This window comes from Apus apus, chromosome 14 (genome assembly GCF_020740795.1).
Source record: "Apus apus isolate bApuApu2 chromosome 14, bApuApu2.pri.cur, whole genome shotgun sequence".
Classification (NCBI taxonomy): Eukaryota; Metazoa; Chordata; class Aves; order Apodiformes; family Apodidae; genus Apus; species Apus apus.
The window spans coordinates 10,552,012-10,567,030 of record NC_067295.1 but is presented as its reverse complement, the minus strand read 5'-3'; the positions used below and the strand labels follow the sequence as shown (position 1 = coordinate 10,567,030).

At 36.3% G+C, this 15,019-nt stretch overlaps 1 protein-coding gene across 4 annotated transcripts in view; it reads left to right on the top strand.

Moving 5' to 3' along the window:
* Positions 1–5,378, top strand: part of PARN (poly(A)-specific ribonuclease) — a 54,534-nt gene extending 49,156 nt beyond the window's left edge. For 3 of the 4 annotated variants that reach the window (XM_051631789.1, XM_051631792.1, XM_051631791.1), the window contains exons 23-24: positions 1,566–1,759; positions 4,423–5,378. In XM_051631789.1, the coding sequence (XP_051487749.1) occupies positions 1,566–1,759; positions 4,423–4,475 (247 nt within the window). In that variant the 3' untranslated portion in view covers positions 4,476–5,378. Of the gene's footprint in view, positions 1–1,565; positions 1,760–4,422 lie in introns of those variants that run through there. The other variant, XR_007890850.1, reaches the window with a different exon arrangement.
* Positions 5,379–15,019: the final 9,641 nt, after the last annotated feature.

Here is a 15,019-nt window from a genome sequence, read left to right as displayed (position 1 = left end):
CTGACTTTTTCTTCCTTATGTATTCTTCAGAATGCCTTTCCCAAATGTAGAATTCTTGCAAACTTCTCCAAACAGTGTTTTAAAAAAATTAAAGTAGTTCTTAATTTTCTAAACACTCTTTTTTCACTTTTTTTCTTTCCAAACCTAGTTCCTGTCTGTTTTACAATCTTGAGATGTGTATGTAGGATAAACAGTTCTATTCAGCTTTTTGGCTTGCATCTTTGTATTGATGGCACTTGTGGTGTGACTGGATGATTTGTAAGACATCATGCAAGAAGGCCCTTCTGTGTGTGCATGTTTGGAGGAAAAGCCAGCTATTCATCAAAGTAAATAGTGTTTGTGCTCCTAAAGTGGAAGTAAGAGCATGAGGCGTAATCATATGTTTCATGTTTGTTTATTGCCTTTGGACATCCCAGAGAGTCTGTTTTAAATTGCAAAATGTTCAGCTGAAAAAATTCCATTTCAAAACCAGAACTATACAGCCAAATTTAACAGCCGTTTAGCTGAAACCTTAATGAATCACCATAATTCCCTGCTATTATTGATTAGAAAGAGAAAATAAAATAGCTTGTAAAGCTTTGGTTTATAACTTGGTATTAATTTTTATTGACATAAAATAATAGAATGTGGCTTAGATCCATACAGCAATTTTGTGTAGTTCTTAATGAAAAACAAAAGGTTTGTAAGTTTGAAACTCCCTTTTTATTAGAATTGCTTGTTCTAAAAGAGCATTAAAATGAAACATTTAAGTAGCTGATATTCACATATCTAGGAGTTTGTAATGGGAACTATTTTTTAAATTATCCCCTTTGCTACTGCATTCTTTCTTACACTCATGTTAATCTGATTTTAATATTATCATTTGTCTTTCAATGAAAATTAACAATAACATTCCAGTTGAAAAAAAAAAATCTCTGTGGTGTTATTTCAAGGTATGCTCCAAGTTCATCTTCGTACTGTATTAGCCAGGCTTCATTCAAATACTACCTATGAAATGTGTGCAATTTTTTGTTTGTTTTTTTTTTTTTTACCAGCCTGTTGGATGGTAGGACTCCTCCCTTTAAGGCCTGATTTAATTTTATTATATGGAGCTTGATGGTTATCTCTGTTTAATAAAAATCCTGCATATAGTTACAGGAGAGAGGATGAAGTCAGCATGTAGAATCATTCAATATCAGGATGTGTTTGAGGCTTAACAGTTGTGTCTAACAGTGTCTATTGAGAATGCTTTACGAGAGTTTTCAGAACTGAAAGAATAAAAATTAAAACTGAGGAGGAACAGAGAACAGCTTTAATTACATTTGATCTCATCACAATAGCAGCTAAGATTGAGACCTCTATAGTACAAAGAATTAATATATTCGTGTACATAAGATTGGATTTAATAGCCAACTTGTGGAATTTTATAATTAAGTCAAATCTTCTAGCTAATATAATTTCACGGCACACCACTTACTACAGTTTGTTCTGTTACTGTCATAAGCGTTAAATAGATGTACAACAACTAGTACCTACCTAAGTATTATTCTTGAGTTGCTCATAATCATATTTCTTCTACATTTCAGTTTTACATGTGCCAGTACAGTGGGAAAGAGAAGCATGAGTCCTATTCAGGAAGAAACTGGTTCTGATGATATGGAAGAGGGAGAAGGCCAAGATCCAGAAGCTGATGAGGTAGACTCCTGTGCAGAGTCCCTTCCAGATGGTAAGAAGAGAGCAAAGAAGTTCAAAAAGATCAAGACAGAACAAGTTCCAGCAGGTAAGTGCACAGTTTACTGTTCTGTTTGAAACTACCGTAGGCCTGAAGAGGATAGAAAATTTTTTTCTGGAATGTCTTAACTTACTGCAAAATAACTTATTATTAATGGAAGCCCAGAAAATGTATTTAAATTAAAAATTGAATAAAAAATAGTAATCCCAAAATAAACAAAAATAACCAAAACAAACAAAGCCCCCACAAATAAACCCCCATATGAGACCAACCAAAGGAAGCAGAATGTAGGTAATTTCTTACCTGCTTATTTTTTTTTCTTAAAATAAAGTTCTTTGAATACTTTAACCTATTCTTAATCTCTCTTTTTTTTTATGTGACTTTCTAGTTAACATACTCAGTATATTTTGCATATTGTAAGCAAAACTGAAGGAATTCTGGAAGTAGAGCTCTGGAGAAGAATTCCCTGTTAATCCAATGCTTTATCACAATGTACAGTTAACTTAATGTGGATTTTTTCCCTTAAGCTTCATTTGATGGAGTCATAGCATACTTGAATGCATGTAGCTTCACCTGCCAGATGTGTGTCATTAGACAACATCTGTTGCTTGCAGATGAGTCCCGTTTTAATAAACTTACCTGCTGCTGTGAAAGCTAATAGATTTGCCCTTTTAATTAGCACTTTAAAGACTACATAGCCTAATAATATTGCACTGATAGCCCTTACTTACAGTTATTTGTGAGGTAAAATATTTCTGTAAATTGAGAGAACCTCAGTCTGGTCAGAATATTATTTACCTTTACAGTTAAGCCAAAACTTGGATAATTTACCTGCCCACCCCTCACTACTCCTCTGGCACACCACTGGCCTAATGCTTTTTTACATCAAGTGCAGTTTGACCTAGTCAAATTGCTGATTTATATCCCCCGGTATAACTAACTCAGCTGCAGCTCTTTGGAAGCCCTTTCAAGATATTTCCTGAGAATGTGTTGACTTTCTGAGACAATCAATGAAGAAATAAGCTGCCAGACTGGGCTCTTAAACTTATGTAGGCCTTTTAGCTTTCTGGGTGCTTTACATTTATGAATCAGTCAGCTGTGGGGTTTTTCCTGACAGTGGGCAAGACAGTGATGAAAACAGAGTGTGTTTAAAATCCCTTTTAAAAATTTTGGCCAGGTGGCATAGGCACCCTTAACAGTTCTTGCAGTCTGCCACATGCTCTGAGTAAGTCTTTGCTTATTTGAAAGGCTTGCTGGACCGTGAGCAGATCAGTCACATTTCACGGACTGCTAGCTGTTGAAGCTTGAAGAATCTCACTTTCAGGAGATGCAGATTTTGAAAAGCAGAAGAAATAGGAGGTTTTTGATGTACAGATGTCAGATGCTGGATTTCTTCAAGTGATAATTGTTTCCTTTCTTTTGTTACGTATTTTGCAAATTTCCTTTTTTTTAATCTGCTTTACAACTCCCAGTGGAATGATTGAAAAACCAGTACTGTTTCTAATACAAATTATAAACCAAAATAATCTTTGTCTTCTAAAAACTGTTTTAATGTATACATTAGTATTTGCAATGTTCTGTGTGGTGCTTGTAACCACTGCCTTTATTGTTCTTTATTTGGTCAAAGACTGTTCAACTAGGGTTGGTGTAAGGGGTTTTTTTGCAGACTTTAATAGCTACTTATTTTTTTAGCTACAGTAATTTTAAACTGTATATTTGACCAAACACAGGCAAGTGACAAACAGATGACTGTTTCACCTGATATTTTTGCTACCTTGTATGAGTTATTGCAGCCTGTTTAAAAAAAAAAAAAAAAAGAAAAATTGTAGTAATTCAATAACCGTAGGTCACATGAATATAAATTCTAAAAGATTTTATTTTTCTTGATCTATTTATTGTTGATTCTCTTTTAACTCTTGTAAGTTATTTCTTGCAGAAATTGACTAGACTATATTAAAAAAAATAAGTGATTTCTTAATTATTGGTCATCTGGACCAGTCTGTGTTGAAGTATATTCAAGTATTAATGGTTACAACCACATTTCAATATCCACTATTAGCCATTGTAATCCAGAAAGTGGTATTTTATGTCAAGTATTCTTTCTTCAGATTTGGTAAAGTCTTGATTCAAAAGCTGTTCTTGGGAATTGCTTTCTTCTTGTAGTTCTATAGGACAGTTGGGCCACACAAGCATGTGCAAAATTAGAAGACTACTACTGTAAATCCAAGTATCAAATTCACGCTCTGTATTTGGTATCAGGGAAATACACATTATTGGTATTAGTTATGATTCATCCTTACTTTCCAATTAATTTGGGCTGAAAATATTCTTCACTGTCTTTAACTGCCTTGAACAAGAATAAGTGCAAGTACACTTGGGATAGTAGAATTATTTATAGTCCCACTTACTGCAAAATCAAAATTACTTGGATTAAAAATATTTATTAATTGCAAAATATAATATTTACCATTTGGGTATGAACTTTGACATTAACTTTTTGTTTTGTTTTTTTTAAGTGCCTTCACATAAACAGTCCCTTGGTTTCTCTTGGTAAATACTGAAATGCCACTCATGTATCTAGAGCCTTGGTCTGGAGAAGAAATATCTTTGTATGCTCTGAGAGAAAAAAATAGTATTGATTTTGGTTTTATTCCTTTCAGTGTTTGCAAATTGTAGTCTTTAATGTATTGTTTCATGACTCTGTCTTTTAGGAAGCCTCACAACTAGTTCCACTGGCATTTTTGAAGTCCCTGAAACATGGTAGGAAACAACTGCCTTAACAAGTGGAATTGATTGAAAGCAGTTGCAAGAATACACCTCTTGGAAGCCATACTTTATTTAAATAAAGTGGTGTTAACAAAGCAGTATGTGTCCTGAAAGTCAGTTTAATTATTTTAAACTGTTTATTGAACAATCACTGTCAGTTTTACTTGTGTGTATATTAACTAGTATATGATTTGTTGTTGATCATGTGAAATCCTTGCTGTCGTAAATGATGTTAGATTTAAGAATCAAGACTAAATGTGTTTTGGTCACCTACCTTGGCATGCTGGCTATGAACAGTACAAAATGAACTGCCACTCTATGATTTCGTGCTAGGCTGTTTCCTGTGCTTGAGGGGAGTTACCACAAATCTCCTAATCTGTAGCTGTTTTTCAGGCAGTATCAGTATGCTGTCAGCCTTCTCGCAACAGACAGAACTGCAGTTTTGCATATTGTTTTCTACCAGTTACTTTATCTAGAAATCTTTCTGTTTTGTTTCTTTTTCCATTCTCTACCCCCCACTCTCTCCCCATCCAGTATTCATCTAAACACCAACTTTACACATACCTTATCCTTTCAAAGAACTGTTACTTACAACTTTCTCAAACATTAATTTCCTGGTGGGAGGTAGTTTTTCTGTGTTTTCCCATCTTTTGCTGTTTTCACCCTTATGTCTTGATCTTTTTCATCCTTCTTTCTTCCCCAGCTTGTGGGGGTTTTGTAAAAATGTTTTTTGGTACCTGTGACAAACCTGCTAACTGCACCAGCCCTTTATTTGTTTAAAAAAGGATCTGCATTGATAGATTTCAGAAAATGTTTGATATTTAACATTTTTGTATCATGGAAATAATAAAAAAAGAGCTGTATTTCCATAAAATGAAAATTAAAGACATTTTCTTAGGAACTGGTTTGGTTTTCTTTATTAGCTTCTGAAATGTTCTTAGTGAATTCTTTTTTTCTTCATAATATAAGAATTCTTGTCATCCTGTGATTAGCAGACCCTTTTGGTCCACAGACAACTTTCAAGACATGTGTGAAATGTAACCAAGAAAAGCCAGCCTCTTGTCAAAAGATTTAAATCGCTATGTGTTTCCTTTGAAGGGGGGAAAAAAAGAAGAGATTCTACAAATCAGTGAGTTCCAAACCATTGCTGTGGAAGAAGGCTTCATCAGATTATATGAACCACTGTCATTTAAACCATGGACCACTGTCATTTAAACAATGCAATAACCTGTTTGAAGGTATGCCAAAATTTATGGGTTTTTGAATGTTTGAGAACTATCTTGAACTTGCATTGCAAAGGAAAAAAATAGTTTAAATACGTTAAATGTGAAATATTTTGTTTCTAACCTTGGAACACTAGCAGAAGTATTATAATTATTTTTTTTAATAGCAGGCATATTACATTCTCACACTAAAATGTGGGAAAAAAGACTGTGTTACTAGTGATTCAAGGGGAAATTAGTAACTGAACTTTCCTGCTTTCGAGGATCCAGACCTTCTCTGAGACTTGTAGCCTTAGGAGTAAAGATTTAAATCACTTTTATCTTGAGTATTTGAACACAGAAAGGAAGGTGGTGTCCTAAGAAGGAACTGGCCCCTTTCATGCCACATCAAACCTCATTATTCTGTGGGGTTTGGTACACTTCCCTTTGAAATCATTAAGTCTAGAAGGGAAAACGTGTAGCAGCTTAAAGTAGATCTACATTAATTACCTAATGTATGTTAAATATGTACTTAGAATTTATTTCTTTACAGCATTTGTTTCTGAAAGACAAAGCTGTCGTAGCTAGTCTTCGTGGCTACAGAGTTTCCTTGGTCTTTATCTCTGGGGGCTTTATGTACCATTGCTGGACTCCAGAGGTATGGCCAGGCATCTGTTCAGCTGCTTCATTATGGAGATGAGAGGCTGTGTTTTGACCCAGTAGAAGGTCAGATGCATCTGTGTAATACTTTGATTGAATTACTTTTTTTGAATCCTTTTCCCCTCTCTATTTTACCCCCAGGCCGGGGGATCGGGGCACCCACGGATCAGTTCCATTTTGGAGCTATTGCTTTGCTTTCTGTTTGGAGGAGCATTGATGGCTACACCTAGTTCAATGTCCTGCACAATTATACCGGTTCAGGGCCAAACCAGTGCTGGGAACCTTTGGTTTTTGTCCCCGTTTTGTTGCTGGCGGACGGGATCAGCAGGTGTGGCACAGCCTCCCTGGTCCTCAGGGCCGGGCCTTGGGGAGCAGATGCCTCTCCTCAGGGCTGGGTATTGGGGGGAGGCCTCTCTCCTGCTCTCTCCTGCTCTCTCCTGCTCTCTCCTGCTCCCTCCTGCTCCCTCCTGCTCCCTCCTGCTCCCTCCTGCTCCCTCCTGCTCCCTCCTGCTCCCTCCTGCTCCCTCCTGCTCCCTCCTGCTCCCTCCTGCTCTCTCCTGCTCTCTCCTGCTCTCTCCTGCTCTCTCCTGCTCTCTCCTGCTCTCTCCTGCTCTCTCCTGCTCTCTCCTGCTCTCTCCTGCTCTCTCCTGCTCTCTCCTGCTCTCTCCTGCTCTCTCCTGCTCTCTCCTCCTCTCTCCTCCTCTCTACTCCTCTCTCCTCCTCTCTCCTCCTCTCTCCTCCTCTCTCCTCCTCTCTCCTCCTCTCTCCTCCTCTCTCCTCCTCTCTCCTCCGGGCCGGGCGGGAGGTGGTGCAGGGGCCTTGGAGGGCGAGGCCTCAGCGAGCCCAGCAAGTGAGCCACATAGGGCCAGGGGCTGCACCTGCCTTCAGGGTTCTTCCCGCCTTACAACTGTATAAACCAGCCAGCATTACTTTGCTGTTAGGAGTACTGAATTGAAATATTTTCTTCAGCATATGGCCAGCGTCCCTACTGTAACTGTTGGTGTCCTATGGAAGGTTCTCTTTGCTTGTGGTGAGGTTCGAAGTGGCCTGAGGAATTTCCTTAAGAAAATGAGATTTTGTGAGTAGCATTGAGAGGATGAGAACCTTTGAGCTTAGACCTGAACGTGAGATGAACTGAGGAAATGGTGTGAGGGAAGTCTGGCTCAGCTGGCAAATGAGGTAGGTGAGGCAAATGTGGGCTGAAATCCTGCCTCTTCAGAGGAATAAGAATGTGTTTATTTGGCTGAAACTTAAACTTGACAATGATAATTTATCAATGGTGCTTGAGTGCTTCATTGCATCAGAAACCAAGATAAAACTGCTTTTGTAAGATTAGTTTTCAAATCCATCTCAAGAAGTTATGAGTGAGAAATATTAACTTGTGTCAGAATGCACAGGATTGACAGCACAGGTGTAGGGAGTTATTGGTAGACAAGACATGGAGAAAAAGGTAATTGTGTAGTGCATAGTAAAAGAGAAGAGCACGAGTGTCCCTGTAGCATGGATTTAAACAGGGACAGATGGGAGAATGAACATAAAATAAGAATGAACTATGCCATGTAAATTAAAGATTGCTGGGAGCACTGAGTTTAGCTGTTCATCCAGTGGAGAAACCAAGAGAGACACAGAAAGTTAAAACTTTGGGTGATTCTGGGGGGAAAAAAAAAAAAGAAAAAGAAGGTACAACTCTTCTTTCTTTAAGCCTTTTGAGCTCTTGGTACCCAGAAAATGTCTGGTACCCTGGATGTGTTATCTATCTTCAAATCAAAAAGTTTTCTGGTGCATTACCAGAGTGACTCTGTATGATATGATTGGTATTAGTACGCAGTTGAACGTGAAGATCTGGAGATTGTGCCCATCCCACACCAGTTTCATCCTAATCTATGATGTTTACAACCCATCAAATGACTAAAAATACAGTGGTGTTAAAGGTGATTACTTCAAAGTCAGTCTTTGAAGTTACCAATTCTTGATACAAGCCTCAAAAAAACTTTGTACTGTTACTGTGGCAAGAAAAGCTATTTTGTTTGATTCTGAAGACATTGTGAATGTTTTTCTCTCGGTAATGACTGTAAGTATTCATAGGTACATACATACATGTGTTTGTATATATATATAAACTTTTGCCTTGATTATTTTTGTCTTTTTCAAATGTGATTTTAAACTTAGAATGTTCCAGGAAGATAGAACATGTTCAGTTGATATATATATATTGAGTTACCTCCTTTTTTTTTTTTTGTGAATTAGAAGTTAGATGAGTTCATTATGGATTGCTTCTTCCTCTTTAAAAATGTCTGGTCTGAGCATATACATTGTGCATGTCTGTAAGTCTGCCATTTAAAACAACGTTGGGGGAAGTTGCTTGCCGTGTATGGAGTAAATAAATGATAAATGTTTGCTAGCAATTCCACAGTAATTTAAAATCAGCCCTTTGTTTTGTTTGGAAAAAGTCTACACTTCAGCTTTCCCTTCTAGTCTCTTATATGACAGATTTCATTTCAGTTGCCTTATTTTTAATGCGCTGTTGAGAAGCTGCCAGTTATCAATAGAAACTTTTTGCTACAATAGCAAATGAAAGAAATAGACATGAAAGTGGAAACAACAGTTCAATTTTCTGGCCCTGTGATGAGGATACTGTTTTCAACTAATAATGCAATGTTACAAAGAGATGATTTACCAGAAAATTTTACCTCAATGTTATCCCTTGCATGTAGACTAATTACCATTTCTGATAGATTGTACTATACTAGCCTGTTTTTTTTTAATATTTGTTGTTACTTAAACAGATTAAGGAAGTTAATGGGAAGTGTGTGTACTGGTAAATTCTAGGAGGTAAATGAGGTATTGCTTGAAATGTTTAATATTCTATTCTACAAGAGATCACCATATTTTCAGTACTTTAATCAGGTTTCTTAATTGAAGTAATTTTTTTCAGTCTCTTAGAGGGTACAACTCTAAGGTGTTCTAAAGTGCTTATAACATCTTAATTTCCAAAGTATATCTGCAAATATGCATGAAGGAATGTTTGAGAGTCTTACCTTTGGTTTGAAGTACATCCAAGAACAGGAATTTAATATCTAATTGATCATCTAGTACATGTCTAACATGAATTTTGACAAAGTGCTCGGTAGGTTTGAACAGAATAACCTTTCTATTCTGTGTATTATCTCCTCATGTCAGCAAGGTAGTCCTGTCCAATAATTTTTTGACCCTTGCCTGCAGTTAGTAGAGCAAAACTACTGTGCACACGCACCATCCACAACCAACCAACAAATGCTACTAAGATGTATGTGTAGTACATTAGATACAAAACACCAAATGTTTTTATCATGCTCCCATTCAGAGGCCTTCAGCTTATAAATCTGTTAATCTATAATATGTAAACATAGTCTAGTTTTTCAAAAAACAAAGTGTACAGAAAGGAAGAGTGCATTTAGAGATTGTTAGCTGAATAATAGTTGGATGTGCCTAGTTTAAATGGAGATTAAGTGACAGAATCACGTGTTTAGTACCCTTCAGTCTTTTTATGCCTTGCTTCTTGGAGGGGAAAAAGCTAGAAAACTTAGACATGAAGTAGTATTTTAATTTGACACTTACAAATTTTTTTTTTCTTTACAACTACTCTCAAAAACACTTCTAAACACTTGCAATTATGGTAGTAATATGCTGATTGATGATAACTAGCTCATACTGAAATTGAAATGTAACGTAGCTGATCATACAAGTCTTATCAGCTATACAAACTTGTAAGAAACTGGGTTTAGATCTCTAAAGAATACAGTGATTCTCAGTTTAATGTATTTCCATACTAGTCCCACTCTTAGGTTAGCAAGGTGTAGCTGTTTTTTTACCTTGAAAGGAATCTGTAAAAGAGATGCTTCTGAAATTACTACTCCAACATATAATAGAAGTCTAATAAGTAACAGTAGAAAGCTGTTTTCTGAGGAAGGTGCACTGGTTTTCAAGTCCAAAAAAGAGTGCAAGTTTATGAGAGGATTCTGAGTTACAGGCTGACAATTTTCAAAGAACTGATGAATGCACAAACTCAGGCCTTTGTTTTTAGAAGAGAACTTGTCTGGTTTCTTTTTGTGTACATGATACATATCTTAGGGTATGTGTGTTATGAGTGAGAGCTAGAAGCTTTTTTATCTGTGTTGCAGTATCTTAAAAAGCAGGCTTTCTTACTCTGTCTTGCCAAAAAAATGTACTCGGGCCAGTGTATTTTAGTGTAACAGAAGATTTTGTATGAGTAGATGCTTTTCCATCTAGTGTAGATGTTTTCGCAGTTTAAATAAATAATTTGGAAAGTTCTGTGTTTTGCTTCTAGAGAAGTTCAGATGAGTCATTTGTGATTTGCTCTAAAATCTAGTTTCTTACATAAAGGTGTTCCCTGCTTTCTTTCCCTGTATACTTCAGCAGTTAGTGTTAATGCACACTGAATTTAACTATGGCTACCACATCCTCATCTAATTACTAAAATGCTCACTTGTGTTAAATAAATCACACACTTTCTTGGTCCTTGAATACTATTCTGAAAAACAAACACATAAACACAGCTGTTCTGTTGTCTTCAGAATTCTGAAAAATGTTAAATGTTTATACTACATATAGTTTTACTTGTGTTTATATTTTCTTTATATTTAGGATAAATTATTTGGATAAATATTCTTCTGTGAATTGAACATAGAGTGCAATTTCAAATGCAAGCCTACAGATTTGTGAAGTGTAATTGGTATTTAGATCTCCATTACTCATTTTGGCAAATAGATTTCAGCTTGTTTCCCTCTGCAAGAACTGAAATTATCACTGCTTTTTGAAACATACCTCTCACAGGCTGTTTTACAACTTAGGCAATCTGTGTAATCTCACTGTGATAATGGATAGAGCACTCAATTTCCACATGCAGAATATTTACATGAAATGGAACTTAAAATTAATAATCTGGCATGGTGACTATTTAGCATACTGCAAAGCACTGTGGAACAAATGTGTGACTGTTCAGCTACCCCCAGTGCACAGGAATTCTTGCAAGGCTGGAGGTGCTGGCAGACTGCTCATATAACACCCTGAAAACAGTACATTGTCAAACATTTTAAAAGCTAGAGAAAAATAGAATAGTTTTGCCTTGGAGGCTGAAGAGCTAACCCTAAACCTAAAAAATCCTAAAGCATACTAAAAGAAAATGGGCAAAGGATATCAGTAAACATGAGAAGTTTATTAGTTAGAATTTTGAGTATGTCTACACATTTAATGTTTCTTAAACAAAACTGAAAAAGCTTGTTCAAATAAGACCTTATGTAGGCAGTGTTCAGGGATGGCCTTTGACAAGGAAATTCTTGTTGAAGATTTAAATGTGACACTAGATTGAGAAAATAAAGGATAAAAGTGTTTTCATAATGTATTGTATAACATTAAACTGTATTAATACTGCCTGTAAGTGTGAAGTACTCAGCTGGACCACAAGATACAGATGTCTTACACTGGAGCAGACTTGTACCTTCTCTTTAGGTGCCTTGTCCTTGCTAGGGGCAGTTAATATACAGTCACTCGCATGTTCTGTAACTATTTATGTGCAAGTAAAATCTAAGAAGCTCTATCTTTACTATTTACTTCCCATAGCTCTTCTGATAAATGCCAATGGTGTGGAATTTATATCACAAATCTTTACAAAATATCTACATTTTTTTAATGTTAGCAAGCAGTATGCAAACATTTGGTCAAATAGACATTGGAAGATGAAAGAACCAAATGGTTTGTATTACAGAAATTTCTTTCCTTGCTTCTTTGTATATTCTTAAGAACATGGGCACCTGTCAGGGTCCGACTTCCGTTCTAACTTTTGAGGATTTTGGGGGTGCTTAACTGTATTGCAGGGCACATTCTGGAAATAAAATTCAGAACTGTGTTGTCTACCTCTAAATGTAACTATCTGATGACTGCAATCAAAATGGGTATATGATACAAACAGGAAGGATAAGGCTAAGCATTGGCATCTCAATACTGTGGGAAACAGAACAGATCAAATGATCTTTTTGGCTTATAAATCTGACTGAAATAGTTTTTCTTAGCAATCCAACTGTAAAAACTTCTGGGAAAAAAATAGCAGGAAGCTGACACTCATTTGGTATTCTGAGTAACTTCAGTGCTAGCTAACTCATGTTCAGAAAACTTGTTTTTTGTCTTTTAGTGCTAAAAATGTATTTGCATTTCAGATAGAGTTGTGTCTGACAAAATGGTCAGATGATTTTCAAGTTTTGTTTAAGGAGGAGTAAATTGCTTTCAGTTTAATATCGTCTAATTTAGAACAACAAAAAGTAAAACTCTTTATTGTGGTGAGATGTAAATACAGGGACTTCTAGTGGATGAGAAAATTTTGCAGGACTTGCATTAGCTTTTAAATGTTTTCCATTGCTGCACTTGCTCTGTATATTCTGAACCTAACAGACATAGATGTTTACTCTGTAGATTAGAAGAGCCTTGCTAAGATCTACCCACATTCAGCCAAAAAAAGCCTATCACACTGAATTTTCAAAGTTTGTAGTGCAAGGAGCACAGAGTTATCACTGGAGATAACAAACTGACAGTGCTGCCATGTTCCAGACTTTTTTCTCTGAAACAGAAACAGGAATGAATGATCCTAAGAGAAAATCCAAACTATGCCACTGATCCCTCTGGGTGGGTGGATCCATTTTAGCATTCTCTGGCTGGTGTTTAGGTAACTGAAATTAGTACTGGAAACTGGAATGGAAAAAATCGGTAATATAAATAAGTTAAAGCATCCATAATCGTAGATACCCAGTACATGCTTAATAATAAAACCAAAGTAGGATCTTAACAACCCTTATAGAATTCCAACTATCCAAACAGAAGAAGAACTGGAGAATTTACATAGTTGAAAATCTCGAGTGCTTTACTTACATTTCACTAGAAGTAGGTAATGGCTTACTGATTTAATAATATTATGCCACATTCTAAAGCACAATCTCCCACTCCCGCTTCATTTCCTGAAGTTTGAGCCCTGTTTAAATCACTGTAAAACTGCTTGGCACTTAATCACATTCAGAAATGCCAGTTCATGCACTTCCCTGGGATCCAGCTCACTCACACATGTCTGCAATTGTTGCACTTCTCATGCTCTGAAAGGCTGTTTTTTTAAAGTGCAGAGTTGACTGGGAGCTACAAGTGCAAGACTCTTCTGAAAATGTATAAGCTTGTAGGCAGTGCAATCGGTGACTTAAACCATGATGGGTTGTTGTTGTTGTTTTTGTAAGGTTAATACAATGTTGAGAGGATGTATTTTGCATTTTTTAATAAAGCCATCTGAACTGAGAATTTCAAGATTATTTGTTCTAGGTTACCTGTTTTTAGCCATGAGCTTGTAAAACATCCCTTCTGCAAAGCTTGCATTTTTATGCTTCTTCTGCTGTAGGAGAGCTCATTTAAGTTATATTGATATTTTCATTAGTTTAGACTTAATTTTTGTCAATTTCAGACAGTGTTCTGACATTCTTCTTGACAGGTAAAAATATTCCAATTTTAACTTACTCTGTGTACATCTTCTGAGGTGTATCTCAGGACATTGATTTATGTAGGGTTGAACAGTGAAGTGAGACATTCACACAAGTCTATAAAGTGTTTTGTAAATGTGAATATAGTATTGTACTTAGCTAATGTTTCTAGTTGAGGATAGTTCTAGTGAACCTGAGAAGGTTTATGACATTATGAGCGGAAACAGTTCAGTAGTTCCTCTTTTTGCTAGCTCTGTACAGACTAAGTGCTCTGGCAATTTTACTGTCACTTCTCTTCTTTCAATTTACCATAAAATCCTATCACAAATAACTTCACATTTTCTCAACAAAATAAAAATAATCCATCCCAGGGATGGACTGACCCCAGCAGTTAATCAGGTTGATATTTTAGAGCTGTTTTACTCCCGCAAAGCTAGAAGATGATGCTCTGCTTAGTGTTTGTTTCATTAGTGTAAGATAAGTGTATTCCATTGTTTTGTTTTCCTCTGTTTTTCTTTAATAGCCACCTAAAAGGAACAGCCACTGAAATACTAAAAAGGAGGATGAATGACACATTGTAAGGAAAGAGGCTGTGTGCCAAATTCCACACATTTACACAGCCAACATTTATCCACAATGTTGGCAAAGTGGAGAAATGCTTCTGAGCTGCTCTGTTATTTATGAGACATAATTTTTTTTCCTGGTAGGACAGCACTGGATAATCTGATTTTTGTCACTGTCAGTTTAGCTACCAGTTTTTAGTGTGATGCTGGGCAACTCACTTTAACCCATCTTTATCTCAATAGTTTCTCTATCTGTAATACGGAGTTAGTAATTATGTATCAGATACTGGTATTCTGTGGATGAATTCAGCTAAGATGCAGGAGTATTGTGTACTTTTATGTGAGGCATTATTACATATGAAAAGAATAATTATTATATTAATTTATGAGTATTTACTCAGGGTGTGGTGAACTTTGTCCATAGAAACAATACACAGGGAAATAACCCCCTGCCACTTTTTCCTGGAAAAACCTATAATGCAGCTTTCCTGGCATTGTAAACTCCCAACACAGAGCATGAAGTTAGAAATGTTGTGTTCATTCAGTGAGAATGCCAGTTTGAACAACGTGTACTAAGTGCTGTGGAAATGAATCGCTGTGTAAGGCATT